The sequence below is a fragment of the Rhincodon typus genome, chromosome 13 (assembly GCF_021869965.1).
Source record: "Rhincodon typus isolate 14 chromosome 13, sRhiTyp1.1, whole genome shotgun sequence".
NCBI lineage: Eukaryota > Metazoa > Chordata > Chondrichthyes > Orectolobiformes > Rhincodontidae > Rhincodon > Rhincodon typus.
The window spans coordinates 41,749,181-41,774,262 of NC_063344.1; the positions used below are offsets into that span (position 1 = coordinate 41,749,181).

Sequence of the window (25,082 nt, forward strand, 5' to 3'; positions counted from 1 at the left end):
GTTCATTCAGCTCTGCACCTTGTTGTCTAGTAAACTGGAACAGCTGTTTGTAAGTCAACAGATCCAACAGAAAAGCCTGGGACTGGACAATTAGCCTGCCAGAATTCATTGGGCTGTGTTTGGATATTTAATCAACGTCAAATCAACGTCTTAAACAGAAATCTGCCACAGATTAATTGTGCTGCAGTGGTTAATTATTGAGTCTCTCTCCTGTGTAGTATTAACTCGGTGCAATGAAAGCGAAGTGGTCTCTCCAGGTCACAAACCTGTACAAGAATTACAAACACCATGGGCTGCATAAATATCACAGCCACACTCAACCATCCCATTTTAATCAAAGGAATGCCAAGCACAATGCCCGCCTTCCACTAGGTGCGGCAATTGCTGGAAAGATTACACATTATAGATTAGCCTGACAATGCACTCAACTCCAGATCTTTTCTGTCAGGGTTTATTCCGTTAGCCTTCAACTCTGAGGTATTCGTAAGGCACAAAGCTACTATTGATAAATAGGAGATCAGTTCATGGGTGGCAGGGAATGTCTACGTCTATGTCAGCCTGCACACTATATGGCTGGGATGGGGGCAGCAGCAAACCACCTCAGAATTCCTCTGAAACATTACCCTAGGGCCATGACGGACCCAGTTTGTGTCTCCCTGTGAGGATGCTTAATCAATTGAAAGACTGAGTACTCTGTGACAGGAAGAAACTCAGCCGAATGTATATGTTCCTTACTTTGTTCTAGCCAGTGGAGCAAGATGATAAGGAGAAGCAGACCAGTGCAAAGATAGAAAGCATGAAAAATTAGCATGTTTTTCACCAAAGAAATTTGATACCTAAACATGCCCTTACATTTTATATACTTACAGGGTTTAGAACCTGGAGAGAAGCCTCCCAAAGTTGAAAGTGCAGGAGTTCCATCAGGGTTCAATCCTTTAGCTTTTAACTTGGCTTCTTGTAATGCGACTTTCCTTTTCTCTACTTCTTTCTCCACATGCTCGTAGTTGGGCTGTGAAGAGATAATTTGCTATATTTTAAGAGAAACTAAAAGTTACCAGATTCAGCACTAAGTACTAGAGACCTCATGTTTACCAATAATAACATTTTCTCAATACTAAAGTAATGTTTAACTGACCTTCTTTCGGGTATAAAGTTTCAAAGTCGTGATGCAAATATCCTGGATTTCCTCTTCTCTTGCACCAAATAGCACAAACCAATGAGGGCGATTTGGTAAAACAATCTGAGTAAAGAAAAAATAAACTCAGGAATATAAAATACATCAACCCATACAACACTGAATTACAACTGTCTATTAGTTAAATTATTTATTGCGAACCATGGGAATTCCTAACCATCCTGTAATTTTCTTTTGCTCAGGGATAAACAAAGAGAATCATTTAGATTTATCAAGTTCTCATCTGGAAGGCATTGAGACCTAAAACAGGTACTTCTCTGCCTTTAGATTAGCATGCGGTAAAATATCAGCATTTCATCAGGCATTCATGCAATTGGGTGTTAAAATTAGACAGCTCAGATTCAAATTATCGGAGTCTGATTAAGCTTGATACATCTAAATAATTTGCGAATAAATTGTAACTATTTCCAGATGCTTTTTCTTTTAAATCAGTCTCTCTGCACTCACTTGTAAAGCTCTAGCTGCAAGGTAGATGCATGCACATGCTATGGTTTCTGGCTTAAACCGGACAAATACACTTGTGCGCAGACTGTCATTCATGTAATTCCTGAAAGACATTAGAGATAAGATTTATTAGAAATTAATCAACTTCAAGTTTACAGTAGAAAGGAGACTCGTGACATTGTTCTTTTTTCTTTGTTGAAACAATATGCCCTCTGATATATTAGAAGTCTGCGCTGAAGATATCCAAATATTAAATATTTAGATATTTAGAATACAAAATAAAACTAAAAGAGTACTAAAGGCATCATGTGAAACATGGAACATACAATACAGACATTATAAAGCCACATTTTGATTCTGTAAATACAACTTGAATAAAAACTGTATGTAATGTTCCAAAGTAGTCGGATGACATTCTCTGGCAGCTATCAAGGAAAGGCAGCATCCAAATTAAGGTGAACCCCAGGAAGAATACATGCAGCTCTGGAAATTGAGCAATAAAAATGAGAAAAAATACATAATGTGTGCTCACACTCCATGACTTCCCAATGGAACAATGAATTACAACTACAAAATGACCTTACATTAAAGGGACCAACTTAATCAGCACTACATTCAATATTTATTGGAGATGCATAATGGAACATCAAGGTTAACTCACGTTTTTCTCAAGTTTCTTCAGTGGGAAAATGCATCATGAGAGACAACAGGGCACCATGCAAAGTACAAACATAATTACAGTCAATCCTCAGTGTGGGCCTGTCAGAAGCAATTCAATAAATGCAAAGAGCCTCTCCAACACAAAATGATGTGCAGTGCTCCTACTCTAATCCCTTACTAGAAAGGGAAATAATTGCAAAGCTTCATTGTGATTATGTTTATGATTCACTGCACAAATTCACATATCAAAAAATGTCCACTGGCCTTAGTGCCTGCCACTTGACAGCAAAGGGATTTTCAGTTAATCATGCCTTATAAAAGTGTGGATATTACATCAATCCAGAAATAACTACAGGGTTCGCAAGGCCTCTAATTCATCTCCAAAAACATGCTGTTGTACAAGATAAAAATGCCATTGAGACTCATCCAGCAGATCTTTTGCGAGTATTCAATAGAAGCTCTGTGGATAACTATATTTGTAAAGTGACCAGTTTTAAATAACAAACCAGGTCGTAAGCCTCTGTCATTGCAATTACTTAAGAATGTACAAAAAAGTAGAATGGGTAAAGATGCTTAATCTATCAGAGCTACAGAAGCAAAAGGATTTGTTCAAAAAATCTTCAAAGCTGAGGATAACTGCCAGCTTTGATCTGATATTACAACACATACAGAAAGCTCAGTTTCAATGTCTTCACACCTTTGCACGTCTATATGTACAGATTGTGGGGCACTTAGTCCTACACTGCACATGCCCATTTCTGAAAGTTCACATTGATTTAAAAAAAAAGAGACATTCACGGGATGAGGGTACCGCTGGCCAGGCAGCATTTATTGCCCATCCCTAATTGACCAGAGATCAGTTAAGAGTCAGCCACATTGCTGTGGGTCTGGACTCACATGTAGGCCAGACCAGGTAAGGATGGCAGTTTTGTTTCCTAAAGGACATTAGTTTTTCTAACAATCGACAATGGATTCAGTGTCATCATTAGACCCTTAATTCCAGTCATTTATTGAATTCAAATTCCACCATCTGCCATGGCGGGATTCGAAGCGAGGTCCCCAGAACATCATCTGGGTCTCTGGATTAACAGTCCAGCGATAATACCACGAGGCCATCGCCTCCTCGTCTAAGCATGGGTTTTCTTTTAAAGCTTTCAATTCACCTGCCACTCACTATCTCAATGCTCATGTTAATCAGTGATCATATCCGCAATCTGAACACGTATTGTTTGCTACATAGGTGCAGTGTAAACTCGCAGCATGCATTTTGCCTAGAGAAAGTTGACTTGGTCGTGATTAGTTTGAATTACAGATTGAGATTATCACACTAACATTAAATTTAAATTTTTTAAACACTAATAATACGTATTGTTTACAATGACCATAATAGCAACACTCATTATCTCAAGAAAAATTCTATTGATTGGGGGTACACCTTCAATCAATTGGGAGCAACCATACAAAGGAAAAGGTCAAATCACAATCTATTACCTGAACTGTTTAGGACAGAAAGAGTAGCAGCAGAAACAAAGTCTGTTGAGATTGAAAGAATGCTGTTGATAAGCCTGCATGTTGCATACTACATCCAACTCTAATTCTGGCCGAATTGTATGTGATGAGGAGGAAGAAAAAATTAGTTGCTTGGTTGTGTAGAACATAGTCATTGCTAGAAAATGTCATGATCATGAAACCTTTCATTTTGTATGCATCAGGACAGATGAAAGAATACCAAATGGAATAACAATTTAATGGTGGCACAGTGCCTCAGTGATTAGCACTGCTGCATGTCAGCGCCAGGAATTTGGGTTCAATTTCAGCCTTGGGTAACTGCCTGAATGGGGTCTGCAAGTTCTCCACATCTGTGTGGGTTCTTGTGGAGAAGTCTAGTTTCCTCACAGTCCAAAGTAGTGCAGATTAGGAGGATTAGACAGGGTAAATGTGGGACTATGGTGGATGGGTGGGTGGGGGTTGGAAAGAGTGCTGTTTATAGGGTTGGTGCAGACTCACAGGGCCAAATGGCCTTGTTCCACACTTCAGGGATTCTATGACACTGTCAAACAGGTTGCTAAGCAGTTGGCAAAGCTTATTGGTCGAGGTACTGCTCTGGAGACTGCACCAGGGAATTGTAAACATCACTTATTTCATACGCAGATGGTCAAGCCCTCCACGAATACATGTAACTTCAAGCAATTATACCTAAGACACATTGCTTGAGGAATTGAATATGTAATTGGTCGACAGCGTGGCAAGAATTGCACTTTGGATTAGCACTGTTCAAATGCATAATCACATCAGAAGTTGGACACTGTGGTCAGTTTTGCAAGCACAGGGTGGAGGGGTATGGACAGTGAAGAGGTGTGCTGCTTGATACAATCCATCTGTAATTGGTATACGTGATCCATGTAACTGGCATCACACAGAAATTCAATTTTACTTGCGTACGCTGTTAGAGAATACTATTCATATCAATACTGTGTAAAATGACTAATATCATCTTTCGGTCACACCTTTTTCAAGTTCTTTATCCTTCCAGTGTAATTTGATGTAGACTGAACACAAGTTTAAAATATAGCAGCTGGGATCCCAGTCATCAACTTGCACAATATTCAGTAAGCAATTTTCTCACCGAGATAAGCTGGAACAGTTTTAATGCACCAGAGTTCAACATCAAGCGAGCACAACAAGCAAATGGCTTGTGCTCCATTTACAAGGTTGTTGATAAGGCCAACTTTATAGCACATGCAATATGTTGTCTCAGTGTAATTGGCTGTTCCCTTTGAAATTCAGTATCTTGTGCTGAGTGCAAGACAAATAGCTTCAATGGCACCTCCCATTTGTCGGACAAAGAATTTACAGTTAGTAATATAGGGAACTGGTGAAGAAATAACTCAGCAATCTACAAACTAACTACACCAAATAATTAAAAGGAGACAGATTAATTAAAAACATTAGGAACAATTGCATTAGAAATTTCACTTGTCAGATTCCTACAGCCACATCTGCTTCCCTTCCACCCAGACCAAGCTCAGGCAGTGAGCTAAATTTACATTCATCCAGGAAACAGCCACAGAATTCTTGGTTGGAAGGTCTAATCAAGTTTAGATTGCAGCCCGTAAAACAGTTTAAAACTGGGAATAATGAGAATGCTGCAAAATCTATCTGTACCAGTTAAATATTTAGAGTGTGCTGTAGCAATTAACGTGATTTAGGTCCTTCTCTTCAACATGCTTTAAAATTTCACATTCTAAAACTTAGTTGACTAGAAACATTCGATATATAATCTAAATTACTGAAAGTACGTGATGAATATCCAGAAGTCAATACAAATCCTTCAAAACCCCGCCAGAACTAGATGATGTTGCCAGATGTTTTGTGACCACTTCAGTGAATAGCTGTCTCGGATGAGAGCTTGCACTGGATTGGCTGAAGGGGTAGCCAATCAAAGGCCATCCTTAGGTCATGAAGTTGAGAAGCAGTTCAGAGGGCAGAGTTCTTTGAGTTCTATGACTTACCATCATGGACTACCCTTTAATTAAAAAGAGTAGAAAAAAGAACAAAGTTAAATTGAGTTCTCCTTTATGATACTGAACAAACAAGCCATGAAAACAGTATGCAGAAATTACAGTACCATGTTCACAAGTTTATAGTACAAATGTACACCTTTGAAAACATGAATGTTACACTGAAATGTGCACCCAATTCTGTACAGATACAAAAGTCAGAATTTTTAGCTGATTAAAGTTGATATACACTACAAATCTTAAACACATTATTTCAATTCCACATACAGTTTCCATGGCTTTACCAAGTCAAAGAAGCAACTTACCAGGCAGTTTGGACAAGTGTTTGATTCCTTTCACACTCAAGCACTTGAAGATACATAAATATTATCTAGAAATAAGGGGAGGGGAAAATCACAGGTTATTTTTTTTAAAAAAAAACTTACATTTCCAGTTCTATACAAAAGAAAATTCAAGTATCTACCAACTTACCTTGTGTGGATGCTTTACGTGAACGCAAAATCCCAATTCCTTTAGCACTCGTCTTTCTGCTTTGATCACTTGATTTTTGGTGTTAATGTAGTTTTGATCAAGTATCAGTGGTGTTGGAGTCCTGGTTTAAAAAAATTAAAACTATTTGCAGTCTAAAACAGAAACACTTTCAATTAGTTTGTACTTCTAATACTCTATTTCAAAGGGCCTTTTTCCTTTCCAACCAACCATCAGAAGAAACTCCTGTAACTGCCTCCAAAGCCTTGGTCTTGTGCTGTCCATTTCAAACTGAAAATTATGCAGCAAATATGCTGAACAGCCTGTTTTGCAGTTACCACCAGCAATGAGGGAAATAATAGTCTAGAGTAGTTGAGCCTATCCAAGAAATAAGACTATTAAAATAGATCGGTAGTTAGTAATTTTTGTAAACATATACTAAGAATTACACAGCATATCTACATAAATTCAAAACTAAACCATTTGCATTTTCTTAATTTTCACATTTTAATCAACATCATACTCATGTGCTACAATAAATATCAAATCGCTGAAGACCTGCCAATTAGGATACAATTCAAGTGCACAATGCAGACGTCATTCTGATCATAATCTCTTCACATAACTTTATGCTTTTGTTCTTTCTTCTGATGCCAATCTGCTCAAAAAGGCACACAACTAGAAGTCTTTTTTCCAATGTTGTCATCTTAAACCATGGAAAATACATTTTGTAAAACACTTAAAATTTAGAATACTCTTACTTTTACTTTGTTTGCACATGTACTGCATCATTCACTCCATGGAAATCATCCAAAAAAATCGACTGTATTTTTTGACAAAACGTTTCCAAGTCACTTTAAAAAAACAAAGCTGCTATTTACCTACAAGCTACACCTGCCTAAACTCCAAACTTATGCTATGTAGAGGTGCATTTGTTGACTTTAAGGCTTGATTGTTGTTCCTTCCAAGCGTATTTTTAAAAAAGTTAACAGCGAGTATTTTTACACTGTACGCAGCTACACTTACTGATGCAATACATTAGCCATGGGCAAAATAGCTCATGTTAGCTTTTTCAAGAAGTTGACTTAAAACACTGGTTGAATCAATTGAGCTTGTAGACACTGCATGTTAGATTTCAGTACTGTGGCAGTTCAACACGTGGTTACGGCAAAGCTCTCAGGATTAATTCAAGGACTCAAAATAGATCGGTTCTGAGGTCAACATTAAAAAGCAACACCTACATTTTATACCTGTCTTAGCCCTACAGATCCATTATATAAATCACTTCTTTGGATGTGTTTTTAACATTATTTCCTACAGATTCAAAATTAGAAAGTTATCGTATCTGCCTTCTATTTCTAAACAAAGATTTTTCAGAGGCCTCTGCAGAATTTTAACATTCAGAAAATGCATACATTCATATGCACTGGAAAGTGCTAAACTGATTGTTGATTTTAAAGTCACCAGTTGAATGGTCAGTGAATCAAAACTGAGCTTTACATGACAGGCTAGCATATTAGGAAGAATAATCAGCAGCCAACTAGCATTAGCGGACTTCAGGACAGTCTCATTAACACACTCCATCCAGGCAGCAACATTTAAGTTGGTAATGAAATACTACAGATAAGAAAAATTACATTTTATAAATTTATGCCCAAAATCTACATGAAAGGCTAAACTTAAAAGCATTAAGACACTACATGCAAGGGCACTCAGGAAAATCACTAAACAGAAAAAGCCAGCAAAAAGATCACGTACATTGGCAAGTTAGAAATCCAGGCTATAGAAATTTGTTCTCACTGAAATATTTGTTAATACTTTTTTTTTTAATGCCAATGATACAACGACCTATACATTTCTACATTACATGACACAAACTCTAAAAGGCTGTTTGTATCCCTGAAATTGGATTTATTCTCTTCTGCCCCAGCTGAAATTAAAAGGTGGCAGAGGCTAGTACTATCAACAGTGCTTGTCGAAATGATTTTGTAACCGCTATTTAGGGCTACTCAGACTGGCTATTCTATTTACTTCTAAGCACTAAATCAGTAACTTGTAAAAGAAATAATTCAGTGAAAAGCTCTCAATAAAATTTGCAATTAGTCACATTGACAATACTTTGGATTTTGGAAACTTTACCGGAAGAAATTCACTTTCCACACATTCACTTACCTACTATTTAAATTCATAAAGACACGGAAATGCGTGAATAATTTTTCAGATACAAACTGTTAAACTACAAAGTTTATCACAATTTCTTAACTTTTAAAGCTGAATGGTTTAGCTAGAGACTTGTGTCCAACAGTTTAACATTTACACAGGTTAATAAGCAATTTTCCAAGCAGCACTGACACTTAAATATTTACCAGTCATCAATATGGAGCTGATATGCTAGGTTTCCATCAACCTGCAACAGACTGATGAGCTTACATTATTTCTTCTTGACTAAATTAATTGTCTAATGCTGAAGATTGATAAAACCACTACCTGTGTGCAACACTGGGAAGTACAGACCAGCAGCCCTGTGGTTTAAAGCTAGTCTGAGCTCAGTAAGACAGTATTTGCAAAAAAATGGATTTGGTAGGAAAGCATGAGGAAAAACAAAAACATCAGCCTGGGTGGGTTCCTCCTTATGATTATGGGTTAATATTGGCAAAGATCTCACTTGTTAGTAGTGCGGTCCCCATAGCCAATTCATCAAATGTCACTACCTGAAGACACTTTTTAGGATGTAAAGTTTTTACTCATGGACTCACTCCCCAAAAGCTGAAGTAAGAAAATGAAAAATTCATAGCAAATATGCATAGCAAAAGTTTTAAAATCAATTTTAAATAACATTTGCACATTTATCCATCTACCAGTAACTATCTTAAGAGCTTGCTTTGTCTTGTCAGTGCAAAGTTTTCTGTTTAGAGGAATGTGGGATGTGCAATCTATAATGGAAACTGTCCATGTTAAGTCACTGTGCAGTAATTACAATTTCTTTCCCTACAAGTTATTTTCCCTGTACTTTTCAATCTGCATTGCAAATGATCTCAACATTGTGTCTTAAACTGTTACACATTCAAATAAATAATTTAAAATATATACCTAAAAAGAGAGCAAATTATATCTATACATACACTTGTCTTAATCCTCAACCTTCAGGAATCAGAAGAAAATATGCTGTTACTTAAAATGCAATTTACATTTTTGTGTTGGATTAAAAGCATTAAGCTATTATTTTCTGATTCCATGCAAAATGTCTGTGATATACGGACTTCGTTAAAATCCAAATCTACAAACAACGCATTTAAATAAAACTGGTAGTGCAGGGCGCTACAAACTGATTTGCCACAAATTCTATTTTACCAATGAACATTGAGAATGGTAGATACTCTGGGAAAATAATCTTCCAAAATTTAGTGCGCTTTGATGTCAATTTTCTTGTTTCTATTTTGGTCTGAACAAGTTTAGGTACATTCCTACCTTCAGCCATTTAAGTTTCTAAACCATTACTTACCACCATTTTCAGGGGTATAGGTTGAAGTTTGCCTACACCAGTACTAATATATATCATTTCAATGCCCCCAGTCTTCCTAACCTATTGACCATGATTTTCCAAGCATTGGCTTACCAATTTGAATTTGAATTTTATCAACAGAGATTCAATACCAAGAATAAATCTTTTCAAGATAAGATACAATGAAGTTTGATTCAGAAAACTTAGGTACATCTCTCCAGGTTATTGGACTTTCATTGCTGGACAGTCTTTCTGTAGTTCTGACACTCCAAGGAAATGTGGCTGCATTCACAATAAGTTTAGTGGCAGTGTAAGATAACTATTAATCGCTGAACCATAGTAGGAAACATCGATTCCACATACAATCAGGTCTGTTTGGTATCTGATATACTTCAAAAAGTTACCTGTCACTCTTCTATATTCCAGTGAAAACAAGCCTAGTTGCTCCAATCTTTCCCTGTAAAAGGACCCATTACATACAGGTATCAATCTAATAAACCTCTTCTGAAACACTACTATGCACTCACATTCATGGGCCAAAATGCTCCCTCATAACATTGTGGGTCAACCCACAGCAGGAGGACTGTAGCGGTTCAAGAAGGCAGCTCACCACTATCTTCTCAAGGGCAACTAGGAATGGGCAAGAAATGCTGGCCAGCCAGCGACACCCACATTCCACAAATGAATAAATAAATAAAACACTTCTGACCCTGAGACCTAAATTGCGTAGTATGGATGTTGTGGTCTCAATGTCCTATATAACTGAAACATAACAGCCTTATCTTTATGCTCAATTCCTCTTGCAATAAAGGACAGCTTTCCACTCATTAAATCTGCATACACCTGCATCTTCCTTATGACCTCTTCACAACATCGTTGCTCAACTATCTGTGTGTCATTTACTATCCCTTCACTTCCCCTATCCAGATATCAACTGTAAAAACAGACACCCCTGCACAGATGCCTGCCAGACTCCAGTTGTTGAAACTTGTCAGTTGACATTAAATATCCAAGCCTGACTCAGTAAAGACACTTTTCGCAAGATAAAAATTCCATCCAATTTGTCACCCCAACTAGAATCCATTTGCCATATTTTGGACAATGTTTGCATTGATCATAAAGCAAGATGAACCTATATACAGAAGTTCAAAATTTATGAGGACATGTATGATGAATGACAGCCCTAGCAAATTCTTATTTTTCCACAAATTCAATCTTTACTCTCTAAACCAAGTACTAAAATTCAAGGAATGTATAAAATAAGCATATTTGTCTAACTTCTCCAGCACTTCACTAAATCAGGCTTTCAGAGGCCATTTTAAAGAAAAAGGGATTCCAAGCTTTAAATTTCTGAAGAAGCATACTAACCTCCCTCTCATTCAGAATAGATGACTAAAAAACCAAGGCAAAAATGTGATGGTACCATCTGGACAGCAAAGACAAAAAGCTGAGAACCAAGTACAGGAGTTCCTAGGTTTTAATGGTGCTGTGCCCAACCTTCCAAAGCCCCCGATTCCAGTGACCCGTTCAAAGAGCACTGGTTCTCCATCGGGATCAAACGGCACTTCTTATTTTCACTGTTGCCATGTCGACAGCTTCATCTTTACGTACCATTCCACATCACCCAGTCTTTGGTAAATGTAGTTGGTCGCTGTTAGGTTGGTTGCAAGGGAAAAAAGAATAAAAGTCAATATTGCATTTTAACTTCATGCACAATAGTAAAAACGATCACAGTAAGAAGCAATCCAAGAAAAATTTTTTACATTCGTGTTACTCAAGACAAAATTTTCTACCAAGGCTTTTTGCTTAAAGCTAGTGAAATTGTGCCCTGTCACTTTTTTTTTTGACTAAACAAAGAATTCATCTCGATACACCACTTAGTCAATATAGTGAAAAGGGAATGCACTTTCCCAACATCCACCCCCGCCCACACACAGTGACATAACAGGCTTAGAATTTAAACTTCTGATCACGAGTAGCCTTTCAATTTCAACTATGCAAGAAATCATTTGTTCCATTTTCCCATTTACACATTTCTACGGAATTAAAAGTTACTAGCTTCAATTAATCAGATATACAAATTCTAACAATGCAGCATTTCTTACAGCTCTTCGCACTTTAGAAAATCAACATTTGTAACTTATTTCTTGTTTTTCTACTACATGTTCATATAGTGGTAATGTATTCAGAGCAGTTTTAAATAGATTCAGGTCTAACACCCTTCTTCACCCAGACTCATACTGCCAAATTTTTAGTTATGTGTTCCTTGTGCCGGTGTCTCCAGGCTGCTTTCCTCTGAGATGGGAAATAGCATCAAAATATTGCATAACTCATGAACACTTCAATGAGATCCAGAATGTTATCACGGTGTAGAGCTGGATGAACACACGAAACGTCAGCTTTCCTGCTCCTCTGACGCTGCTTGGCCTGCTGTGTTCATCCAGCCCTACACCTTGTTATCTCAGATTCTCCAGCATCTGCAGTTCCTACTATCCCAGAATGTTATCAGTTTGTTTTACTTGAGTTCCTCTCATCTATTTGGTCAATTCTCAAACTTCCACACTTCAGTCAGCAATTTTGCAAGCTAAGTGAAGGTACCTTTATATCAGTTGCTTCAGTCTCAGTTACAAAAGAAACCAATGTGTGTCTGCTCCCTCCTTGCACTTACATTGTTATAACAAAATTCAAAGTCCCAGTGGCAGAGCCCATACTTTAGGTTAGGAACTTGATACTATACAAGAAGAGTGCAATCTTCAGAAGGAAACCCAGTCTCCCTCCAACAGCAACACTCCTATACAGTACTAAAAACAATTATACCTGATCACAACAGAACAAAGTTCATTAACAATGATACATCATTCTTGTCCACCTTAGTTCAGAATATTATGGCAAAGGAGAAATATTCTCTCTAACTTAATTTAATGTTCAGCAGCTATGAATTTAACATGCAGTATGACTCAAATGTATTATGACTTCCTACCTTAACTTCCTCATTTGTGCTAATTAATGTTTTATTCCCAATCTAAATTACAAAATTTCCTTTCACCAAACAAGCCATTGTTATTTTTGTTTTGAGTTCATGCTCACTCCAACTTGTGTTCAAGGATTACAACTCACTAAGTAGTGATTTATGTGAGAAATCACTTGCACTACACAAGTCACCATTTGTCTTCCACAGCTTAGGGTAGAAGCATTAGCAGGCTACTTGATCACAAACTTTATGCCAGCCCCAAGCATATTCCAGCAGGAATAACTGGGCAGTAATACATTCTTCCTGTTCATCCTTCCCCAAAATTTGCCACTGTGATCAAGTATAGCAGCAATGGTACCAGGACTATGCTGATCAGTATGCCTCATAACATCACTGTTTTCCTCAATTGGTCAACAGTGAAGACCAGATACAAATGATTAGGAGGAACCCTGAAAGCTTGGTCAAATTAAGGAATTTTTTTTGAATATTAAGAAACACTGGATTTGAAGAAAAGGGCTTACCTTTTGCCTCTTAGCTGGCGCAAATGGTGAAATACATTTATCACATCTCTCACACGACGAGGTGCTTCCTCTATTTTGGATGCAAGATTGATACAAGCCATTGCAACAATCTGTAAAAAGAATCATTTCAATTACCAGCTAATTGACCAAAATATTAACTCCACAGTCAGTGGATTACTTTGCAGTAAAAACACATACCACTTAAAACAATCCTTTTAGGCCATCTTTCAAAGGCAAATTGAGATTTGGGCATCCAGAGATCAACTAGCACCTTTTGTTCTCTTCACAACATAAGGCAATGTTAACCTTTTTCTTAAAGCAAAACATGACACAAGATGCTTAATACCAAAGCATGAGGCACAACCCAAAGTTTCAAAGATCACTAACCAAAAGTAGCATTGTGTAGGAGTGAAGCTAAAGCAGGATTAGAAGTCACAGCATAACTGTACAAAGATTTGCTTAAACTCTACACCACAAAACTGCATGTTTGAGGAAGTACGAGGAAGGAATCCTGCTGAAACTGGTGCTTAGATCAGCATCAGAAGATTGAAGAACAAATTATTCTCTTTCAATGCAGGCAAATGTTTCCACTGTCTACATTTGAGGTTTATGAATAAAATGTAGTTCAAGGATCAATGAGTACAGAGAGGTCATTAGTTCACTAACAGCAGTTCAAATTGTCTGACACCCCTGGTGGTTACCACTGGCATAAAAATTGAATCTACCCTCATTACCCACTCATTTCCCCCTTTCTGCTCTATTCCTTACTTGGTGTCCAAAAGACAATCTACGGCATGCAAGCATGTGATCAGAAGCACCACGTCACAAATTGTGATGGAACTTTTAAACTCACTGAAACCCATTCCAAGTAACTAATGTAAAGATCAACTGAAAATCGCATAAAAAACAGTAATCTGTCAGACAAGAACACTGAGGTTATGTAACCAAGGCAATGAAGAGTTAAAACAAATCAGCGCCATCAAATTTAGCTACACTGCAAACAGCCACTTACGTTTACCACAAGAGATACAGAATCTGAAACGTTAGACCCATTTCATTTCAAACCTAATCTAACGCCAAGAATCCAACACCACACATTTTCGGAGTATGTTTAAGAGTTGAAATTGCAATCCTCACGCTACCCCCACGTTGGGGAAAGATGCCTCTCATTTCCCCCCCCCCCACCCCAAACCGTGGATCACTTCCATTTTGGATGAACGACTCCACCCGGCCTCCATTTCCGGGTGGTTTCGGCCGGAGCTGGGCTAAAACGATTGAATTCAAACCACCCAGAAAGCGGAATGGATCGGCCCAGAGGTTCCCCCTCCCCCACTTGACGCCGAGCGGCCCGCCCATGGGACTCACCTCGAAACTGTGTTTAACGAAGGATTTGGAAAAGAAGAACCGCTGAAAGAGAACCTGAGCTGTCGCCATGGCCACCTGCCGGGGGAGAAAGGACACAGAAAACAGAGTGTCAGCGACCGGAGACGAGGATAAGGCGCGGCCTCCGCGTCGCGGCCTGAGCCGGAGCCCGCCAAGATCCACCCACCTGCGGTAAACGCAGCAGGATCCCGGCCGACTGGATCAGTTCACAGCCCAGGATTCGCAGGTCGGTCTCCACCTCCAGGTCCAGGCCATCCTGCATGGACGGCGTGGGTGAGAGCTTCTCCTCGGGGATGAGGGAGTTGTCGATAGTCAGGAAGACAGCCGAATAAACCTTGTCTCCGATCAGAATGCCCTCGCCCGCCGCCATCTTGTCTTGAAACAAAAAATAAAATGGGGAAAAGAAAGGAGCAGGCGCAGTGCGCGGCGCCTAACCCCACGGGACAACGTGCTGTATCAACACGCCTCAGAATATAGATCTGCCCCAAAACAACGAAAACCGGCGAGGAAAACGCCTTGAAATCTACCTCGGAGGGACCCGAATCCCGGGATCACGCTTTCGATTTGTTCCGTGATTAACAAACTCCGACTGCATGAGGTGACACTCCGGGTTTCGCAACAGTGACGGGGAAATGCCGTGACGTAATTTCTGGGAAGGCTCTCGGCGCTTCACCACTGCGGAGGGAGCGAGGCCCGGAACCTGTTTTGCCGGCGCGCGCATCGGAGCTGACGTCAGCCACAGCCTCTCCATTGTGACGCAGCTGGTCGATGCCTATTGGCTGGCGCACCGTGATGTTTTCCTGGAATCCAGAGACTATTTCCCGCGGCCAATGGGTGTTTCATTGAAACGACATGTTCCTCTGGGTGAACGTACAGAAAAGCAGCAAAAGTCCAGTCACCAAAAAGAAGATCAAGTACTGTGCAGTGTTAACAGTGCTTTAATTAATTTATTCCTGTATTTAATCCTTATCAATGAATATGTTACAAATCAAAATTTGAGACCAATAGAAACCAAGAGCCATTGCACGTCATGGTGGGGTACTTATTATTTGATTGGTTTGGCTTTCACCAAGTAAAAGAATGCCAATTTGTTGGAAACACCGAAGGAGTCGGGCAACATCTGTACATAATCTGCTTCTAGTCTTCGGACACCCAGTGCAGAAGCGGTAGTCAAGTCACCATTCCTGTGGGCCTTTTACATGAGGGTTGTCTAAGGTGTCCATCCCCAAGCCAAGGTTTGGTATAGCCATGGGGGTGCAAATTTTGCCTGCTTGCCTCACTTTTGCAGCTTAGTCTGTGCCCAGGGTGCCCTGTGAAGAAGAACCCACCAGTACCTGACACCAGTTTCCAGCAATAGCAGCTTCCTCACACCTAGAACAAATCAATTACACACTTGATTCAACAATGCTAAAATCTCAAAGTTTTCATATTTCAGCATTGGAATGGCCTGCTTCTACTAAACACTCTGGGAAAATAGTTTATCACATTAGATCAAAATTTATGTTTTTCTTGTCTGTACTGGTTTGTCACAAGATGAGTTGGACTAGTATCTATCATTTTCCAGTTTTACTGGTTTTTCCTTCTGGGTAGGATCAAACAGTCTAAAAATTATGAAGACAGACTGGTAAAACCTCAGCAATTTAATTTAAACAATATTCTTGTTTAATCTTTTCCATTGTCATGGATGCTTTCATACCTCTATATTACTATCTGTCAATCACTTTTTTCAGATTGAAATGTGCAGGTTTTATCATTTCTGTCTTCATAAGAGAAAGTGTTTGAATCCACCCAGAAGGGAAATAAAAACAGTAAAGCTGGGGAATGAACATACTGGTCCAACTCACCTTGTATACTTAAAAATGGAGGACCAATAGGATTATGCTGATTTCCAAATATTAATGTTTATTAGTTGGTTTGCCCCTTGGTAGGGATCAGCTTTGTGGCTCTACACACCTGTTGGGGCTTGAATTGTCTCATTTGTCCTCTGCAATTGCAGCTGGATGGCAAAATAACAAATTGATCTTAAATAACAACTGAAATGTAATAAAGCATTGCTATTAACTTCACAGGTTTTCTCTTCACTCCAAGGGGGTGACATTGTAGCCATTTTGCCTCAAATAAAATGTGTAGAATGGAAACAGCAGTAGGCACTGCAAACCGCCAGACTCCTCTCAAAAAAAAAGCCAGATTACAACAGAGAACCTCCTCCAAAAAGCTGTAAATTAGGAATTTAATCTTAAAAGCAACCTCAAGTAGTACCTAAATATCAGTGTATTATATAGAATATTTCATATGTAGAATCCCTACAGTGTGGAAACAGGCCCTTCATCCCAACAAGTCCACACTGACACTCAGAGCATCCTGCCCAGACCCACCCCCCTATGACCCACCCCCCTATGACCCACCTAATCTACACATCCCAGAACACTATGGGCAATTTAACATAGCCAATCCATCTATTGATTTTAAAATTTTCAAAGGTTCCATAGGAAATTAATGATATGTATAGTTACTAAGAGAAAGTGTTGTGACATTAGGACCGAAGAGGTAGATCATTTGAAAGTGACAATACTAGGTTTGTTGCACTCTTGGTGGGGGGGGGGGGAAAGGGGGAAGGGGGAGTTCAACCTACAGGGGTGGATAGGCAATTAGAGTTTTGGCAAGAATAAGTTAAGAAGGTCAACAGGCCTTTTCCAGTCTGTTTCCAGTCAGTGCAATCAAGGACAGATCAACAGACTTAAGGTGGGAACCCAGAAGCAGGCTGGGTAGCTGCTCCAGAGAGCCACACAAGCTCTTCTTTGCTTAGAATCAGAATTGTACAACACAGAAACAGACCCTTTGGTTCAACTCATCCATGCCAACCAGATATCCTAAATTATTCTAGTCCCATTTACCAGCATTTGGCCCATATCCCTTTAAACCCTTCCTATTCATATACTCATCCAGAGGCCTTTTATATGTTGTCATTGTAGCAGGCTCTACCACTTCCTCCAGCAGTCCATTCCATACACACACCACCCTCTGCATGAAAAAGTAGCCCCTTAGGTCCCTTTTAAATCTTTCTTCTCTCACCTTAAGCCTATGCCCTCTAGGTTTGGACTCCCACACCCAGGGAAAAGACCTTGTCAATTCAGCCCATCCATGCCCCCACCATGATTTTATAAACTTCTATAACATCACCCATCAGCCTCCAATGCGCCAGGGAAAATAGCCACAGGCTATTCAGCTTCTCCCTATAGCGCAAACCCTCCAAACCTGGCAACATGCTTGTAAATCTTTTCTGAATCCTTTCAAGTTTAACAACATTCTTTCCTATAGCAGGGAGACCAGAACTGAACACAGAATTCCAGAAGTGGCCTAAACAATGTCCTTTACAGCTGCAACATGACCTCCAAACTTCTGTACACAATACAATGACCAATAAAGGCAAGTGTACCAAACATCTTCACCACCCTGTCTACCTGCGATTCCACTTTCAAGGAACTACGAACCTGCACCCCAAGGTCTCTCCATTCAGCAATATCCCTCAGGACCTTACCATTCAATGTATAAGTCCTGATCTGATTTTCCCTACTTCCTAATTGCAAGGGCAGTGAAAAAGCCATTCTGTAGAATGTCCTCTCCCCCGACAGTGACAGTCAACTACTTTTACAAAGTGTCTGAGAGGACACTACCTTACTGAACCACCCTCAATGTCATTTATCTACTACTACAACTGAGCACACCTCTGAAGCTAGAAAACCTTTCATTGGCCCTCCAGCTCCCATAACACCCTCACTTCCTTTCATTGAATGGGAAGCTGGTTCCATACCTATTAAGGGCCCATGTGACAATCTTAATTTCAACCAGTATCCTATCACAGGCAGGTTTGCAAATGAAAGCAGTCCAGGTGACTCCCATTTCCCATCTCTGTGGGGCATATTTAACTGACAATTTCTGTAAATAATCTGATATCTTCGGCCACAGCCTCTCATTCCATGGAATAAGCCAAGAATTATTACTTTTGCCACATGGCAAAAGCCCAGCTGAGACCAGCATCAAAGACTCTGAATTTCAGGAATATAATCAGACAAAAGAAATCAACACTGAGCCATATAAGGAGATATTGAAACAGGTAAAGGCAAAGACACCATAGTCCCAGAGGAGATAGTGATGCTGTCATTAAAGGGAGACAACTGGCGATGAGTGTGAACTAAGGGTCGCCACACCTCAGGCAAGGTTGAGAAGGCAGCACATTCATGGCGACCTCAACTAGCACAGGAATTGCACCCATACTGTTAGCATCACTCTGTAAGCCAGCTGTCCCCTCCACTGTCAGCATTTTGTAGTGACCATTCCTTCTGTGACACCCTGGTTCATTCCTCCATCATTTCTTCACTCCCCATTGTACCTTTCCACGCAAAGGCAGAATTGTAACAGTTGCCCAGTCACTTCCTCCTGCCTCACTGCCCAAGGCCCCAAACACATCCGGATAAAGCAGTATTACCCTTGTACCTCTTACGATGTAGTCTACTGCTGCTCCTACTGCGTTCTCTGCTCACAATGCAGTCTCATTTATGCTGGTGAAACCAAATGCAGATTAGGTGACCACGTTGTGGAACAATTCTGCTCTGTCCATAGGAATAACCCTGAACTCCCGAGTGCTTGCTACTTTAATAAACCAACTTGTCTACATGCTAATGTGTACATGGACTGCAGTGGTTCAAGAAGGCAGCACATCACCCACCACCTTCTGAAGGACAACTAGGGATGGCCAATAAATGCTGGCCAGCCAGTGACACCCTCATCCCATGAGCAAACTTTGTTTATTAAACCCTTCTGTCTTGGACTTGATGATAAATCCAGGGGTGGGGAGATGTCGTCTTGCTAGGGATTACAAGGCTGACAAGTTGGGAAGATGATGGGCCCTGTGGCAGGTTGGGGAACATGCAGTGTCCATAAGTGTCAGGCTGAGAGAGGAGAGTATCAGGCCCAGTGATGCTTGTGGAATCCGGGGAATGATCAGGCCAGCAGGTTGTGGGAGGTGTCAGGTCCAAAAGGAAAGGTATTGGGACTAAGATGCCAGACCTAGGGTCAAGGAGTGTCCAGTCCAAAGGGTTTGGTGTCGTGTCCAGGGAATCAGGCTGGTGAGTTGGGGATGCGGTGGCAGATCCAAAAGGGAGTTATTGGTATGGGGGAAACAGGTCAGTGGCTGAGGGTCCTGGGTATGGTAGAGGATCATGTCAGTTGTTGGTGTTTAGTTGTAGGAATGGGTGGGTGGGTGGGAGGGCTGGTGGTTCAGAGGTTTGGGTGTGTAAGAGGTTTCAGGGCAGTAGTCAGGGTGTAAATGGTGAATTTGACATTTAGTTTAACATTTACGCAAGAGTTAGGATGGGTTTTAATCCTCTAACATTTCCTAGCTGGAACATTTAAAATTCTGACTTAAATGGACTCTCTTGGAGGGTTCCAGATGCAGAGTAAATGCCTGTCAGGATTACCCAGACAATTCAAATGACATCTACTGTGTCTAAGGTTCTGCATGTTCCCGATGAATAATTCCAGTCCTTTCCGCTGAAATAATTCCAGCCATCAGAGTATTATCTTCCCTATTGTGTCCCTCTGCTTGCCCCCATTGAATTTCATCTGCCATTGGTCTGTCGATTATTTTTTTTCTTTTTTTTCCCTACAGCACCTGTGTTGTGTGTATGTATGTATGTGTGTGTGTAATTACAGTAACTCAGTGAAGATACCATGTGCAAAAACTTCATTAATATTTCCACCACCCACAAAACAACCATGTGGCCAGTGAACCAGTAACAAGTTGACCTGTCCATATACACATTTACACAATTACCAAATTAATTCCCTAATATGTGTTCTTTGCTGCAATTCCGCATGTGCAGTGTGATTTTAAAATAGGCCGATTGCCTTGAGTTCGTGAATAAAGATTACTAACATCAATTAGAAATAATAATAATCTTGACATCAATTCCTGAGACATTTGACTTCGGACCATCCCACCAACATTTGGTTCTCAGCATTGATTAGATTGCTTCACACATAGTGAGAGTGAGATTAATGTGTCTGTAACTGTTCATTTATTTTTCCACTCTTTTGCAGTTTCCCTAATAAACCTCTCCAGCATCCAATGTGAATGCACCAGAATAGGCTTGATGGGCCAAATGACCTAACTCTGTTTCTGTGTTCTGGTTATAATAGTTATTAATGGCTCATGAGTCTCACTGATCTCTGAAGATTTTGAACTTTATCCCTGGTAACCTTTTGATTTGATGCCTGTTGATCTGCATGGGACTTTGAATTCATTTAAATTAAAGTAACTGATTAGCTACTTCTGTTGGAGATGGCATGACTTTCGTTGTAAATACTTGAAAGATCCAGTCATTCATAATTTATACCTTATTTAACATGTTTTGCATCCGCCAAAACTTGCTTGCCATTATCGATTTATTTGTCATCACAATTTTGTGTCAGCCTTTTTTACGATGTAATTTCTTGCACTTACCTTTCTAATGCAAGTTGTCCAAGCTGTGGTGACACTGTAAACACACATGGACATGAGTACAAAAGTACAAATACCGTCCAAAATTATTTTAATCTGACCACCAGGTGGCTCTCCCTCAAGTCAATGAAAATGCTTTCTGGAATTTCTTTGTCTGAAATGTTTTGATTCAATTTTTCTGTTAACAATTGAAGTTTTTAATTAAATTAATGTTTAAATAAACAAGTGTGTGCTGAAAATTACAGGTATCATTAGCTTCCCAGGAACCAGTTTCCTAATCAGCACCACATCTAGACGAGTCAGGAAATGCGAAGCATGTAAGTCTGCCCATCTTTCCTGTGCACTCTTCAGTAATTGAACTACATGTTGAAACCCTCTGGTCACTCCTACTGAAAGTGTCAAAGAAATGAACTTCTGTTGTACAGGCCCATGGCATGACATCTACAGGCTCTATCTGTTTATAGACAAAACAGTAAAAGGCATGAATTGCAGGTTTGATGAGGAAAAGCACTGATGTAAAGATATCTATAATTTTGAAATTACTTATTAATCTGCTCATTAATATTCCATAGTCTCACTCTATATGTAAATACGTGACACATTTTGACCGTTTTACTACTTTTCTGAGCAAGTTACTATAAATAAGACAGCATCTTCTATATTTTGGGGAGTTCGAGACCAAAACCTCCATCTCTTGTTCAGTTCCTGCCCTTGCTCCATGGGAAACTATCACTAGCAACACATGCAACCTTTACTTGTACATCTCCAAATATAATCTGATGATACTTAGTACTTTTTTGGGATGAGTATTGGTTAAAACCCCTCCTGAAATTGGCAAAGCATCAGCACAGTGGTAATACCATTAAATCTCGAAGGGAGACATTCAGACTATCTCTTAGGAGATGATTGTTGCATGACACCTACTCATCAGTGGGATAATTTGGCTAATGTTAGAGATCAGATCCTGAAAACCTTGATAGATGGAAAATGCACTTCAAATGTGAAAATAAATCAAAGAACTGAAGATGCTGGAAATCTGAAACAAAAAGAAATTGCTGGAGAAACTCAGCAGGTCTGGCAGCATTTGTGAGAAGAAAGCAGAGTTAACGTTTCAGCTCCAGTAACTCATCATGCGAACCCAAATACTAAGGCCTAGAGAATAGTATATGTTTATTATACCAGTTTCGTGTCTTATTGCAATCACAAGTACAGTCTGACTTTCCATCCAGGTGGGGACCTGAGTGATCCTCCTTACTTCTCAGATGAGAATCTTGTGCAGATTGCAGTGAAGCTATTGTGAGCTTTATTAATAATTGCAGTGAAGCACTTGATTCCTTGATGCTGAAACCGAGGGCTGTTGACTTTAGCATCATACTTATCAGTTGCCACATATCCTTGATTAATGACCTCAGAACAGTCACAAACAGTGATGTTCCTGGTTGGGGGGGGGGGGGGGGGGGGGAGGACGCAAGGGGGTCTGGCAGCACATTGCTAAAGCTACATGTAGCTTCTCAGTTGTTTCTGTGGGGAATTAGCACTTTCTCGCCTACTCTCTATTCCTTTATTTCCCTCACAAACAAAAACAGAAATTGCTGGAGAAACTCAGCAGGTCAGAGAGAAAGAAAAAACAGGCAGACAGACAAAGGAATGGGTCAAGGTCAGCCTGGAAAATCAATAGCTGCTAATGGGGACCCATTAGTTGGTGACAATGGGTTGTTTGTGGTAGCAGCCCATGTGATGACAAGGCCTGGTGTGGCGGGGACACTATTGGTGTTGTTGGAAGCAATAGAGGGGGTGGGAGCTGAAGTCCTGAAGATGGGTTGGACATGGCTGACGGCTCTGTCAATTCTGGTGCTGGGGAAGTTGAGGAAGAAAGTAGACATTTCAGACTCCCCCTTGTTGTAGAAGCTGGCATCATCAGAGCAGATGTAATGGAGACAGAGAAACTGGGAGAATGGAATACAGTTTCTACAGGAAGCACGGTTTGAGGATCTAACTGTGGGAGTCAGTGGGTTTGTACTGGATATTGGTGGCCAGCCTATCCCTAGAAATGGAAACACAGATGTCAAGAAAGGGAAGGGAGGAGTCAGAGATGGACCAGGTGAAGATGAGAATGGATTGGAAATTGGAAACAAACTTGATAAACTTTTTAAATTCTGGATGAGAGAGGGAAGCAGCACTAATTATGTCATCAATATACTGGAGAAGGAGTTGTGGGTCGTGGCCAGAGTAGGGCTGGAACAAGGAATGTTCCATGTATGCCACAAAGAGGCAGGCATAACTGGACCCATTCAGGTACCCATAGCCATCCCTCTGACCTGAAGAAAGTGAGGAGAGTTAAAGGAGAATTTGTTCAATATAAGGACGAGTTTAGCCAAGTGGAGAAGGGTGGTGGTGGTTGGGGACAGTTGAAGCCTTTTTTCCAGGAAGAAGCGGAGAGCCCTGAGACCATCCTGATGGGGGATAGAGGTCTACAGGGATTGTATGTTCACGGTAAAGAAGATGTGCTGGAGCCCACAAACTGGAAATTCTGAAACTGGCGTAAAGTATCAGAAGGCTCCCAGATGTAAGTAGGAAGGGACCGGAAAAGGGGAGGAAAAATATTGAGTCGATATAGGAATAGATGAGTTCTGTGGGGCAGAAGCAGGCAGAATCAATGCCTGAGCCTGAGCAATCCTGTTTGTGGATTCTGGGAAAGAAGTGAAAATGAGCTGTACGGGTTTGGGAGACTAGAAACTTGAAGGCAGTCGGGGGGGATATCACCAGGTGAGATGAGATTGGTGACCCTTGTGGACACAATGGCATGTGTTCCATGATGGGGTTGTGGTCCAGAGGCAAATTGGAAGAAGTGTCCAAGAGCTGGCGCTAAGCCTCCCTAATTTAGAAGTCAGTTTGCCAGACAACAACAGCACCTCTCTTGTCAGCAGGCATAATGACAAGGTCAGGATTGGAGTTGAGAGCATGGAGTTCAGTCAGTTCAGAAGGAAGTAGGGTCAAATGGGGTGAGGGTGGCAGAGAAATTAAGGCGACTGATGTCACATCAACAGTTCTTGGTGCACTGGTTGAGTGCAGGTAAAAAGCCAGAGGGAGGGCTCCAGGTGGAGGGAAAGTATTGGAGGTGGCTGAAGGGGTCTGGGGGATGGGGAGAAGACTTTTGTCCAAAGAAATGGGCACGGAGGCGAAGGTGACAGAAGAGTTCAGTGTCATGTTGTGCCTGAAATTCATAGAGGTGGGGACTCAGAGGGAAAAAACTCAGACCTTTGCTGAGTACAGAACAACCAGCATCAAAGCACAGAGGGTGAGAAGGGAATGTGGAGTGGTTCAGAGAGGGGATGGAGTCAGAGGGAAGGGGAGGGGAGGAAGGTTCCAGAGGGGTGTGGGTATCTCTGAGTTTTTGCATCTTGTGGGCCTTAATGCCTGAACGGAAAAAGTTTCTTTTAGAATGTCAAATGAGCTACAGGATATAGTGGGGCAGGGCGGTTCTGAGCCACTACCATAAGGCGGTATGGATGGAAAGAGAGTGTGCATATGGTGACACATGGCACTGATTGGATCACAGGATGCAGTGAGAACAGCTATCTGAGGAAACCTTGTAATCTTAATCAGAAGATCACTAACAACATCTAATTCTGGTTGAAAATATCTGATTAGATGTTTGTGGAAAAAGTAAGTGTTAGATATAAGGAAATTTGGCAGAAATAGCAGAGGATCAACGGGTAGGATATCAGTTCAGAAATTCAGGATTGGACTTTACATTGATTTACTTGCCATCTTCATAGAATCATAGAATCCCTACAGTGTGGAAACAGGCCATTCAGCCCAACAGGTCCACACCAACCCTCTGAAGGGCATCTCACCCAGACCCATCCCCCCATCCCCCCATCCCATATTTCCCATGGCTAATCCACCTAGGCTGCA

At 40.5% G+C, this 25,082-nt stretch overlaps 2 protein-coding genes across 4 annotated transcripts in view; both read right to left on the bottom strand.

The window, feature by feature from the left end:
• Positions 1 to 15,289, bottom strand: part of ccnl1a (cyclin L1a) — a 19,522-nt gene extending 4,233 nt beyond the window's left edge. The window contains exons 1-8 of one of the 3 annotated variants that reach the window (XM_020536606.2): positions 14,832 to 15,162; positions 14,648 to 14,722; positions 13,283 to 13,392; positions 6,292 to 6,412; positions 6,126 to 6,190; positions 1,643 to 1,742; positions 1,136 to 1,240; positions 868 to 1,009 (exon numbers count right to left, since the gene is read on the bottom strand). In XM_020536606.2, the coding sequence (XP_020392195.1) occupies positions 868 to 1,009; positions 1,136 to 1,240; positions 1,643 to 1,742; positions 6,126 to 6,190; positions 6,292 to 6,412; positions 13,283 to 13,392; positions 14,648 to 14,722; positions 14,832 to 15,035 (922 nt within the window). In that variant the 5' untranslated portion in view covers positions 15,036 to 15,162. Of the gene's footprint in view, positions 1 to 867; positions 1,010 to 1,135; positions 1,241 to 1,642; positions 1,743 to 2,300; positions 2,316 to 5,811; positions 5,826 to 6,125; positions 6,191 to 6,291; positions 6,413 to 13,282; positions 13,393 to 14,647; positions 14,723 to 14,831 lie in introns of those variants that run through there. The other 2 variants (XR_007263494.1, XM_048604257.1) reach the window with 2 other exon arrangements.
• Positions 15,290 to 15,954: 665 nt separating this feature from the next.
• Positions 15,955 to 25,082, bottom strand: part of LOC109923297 (ankyrin repeat, PH and SEC7 domain containing protein secG-like) — a 24,989-nt gene continuing 15,861 nt past the window's right edge. Inside the window, exons 5-6 of the mRNA XM_048604608.1 lie at positions 21,168 to 21,201; positions 15,955 to 16,036 (exon numbers count right to left, since the gene is read on the bottom strand). Of these exons, the coding sequence (XP_048460565.1) occupies positions 15,955 to 16,036; positions 21,168 to 21,201 (116 nt within the window). The remainder of the gene's footprint in view (positions 16,037 to 21,167; positions 21,202 to 25,082) is intronic.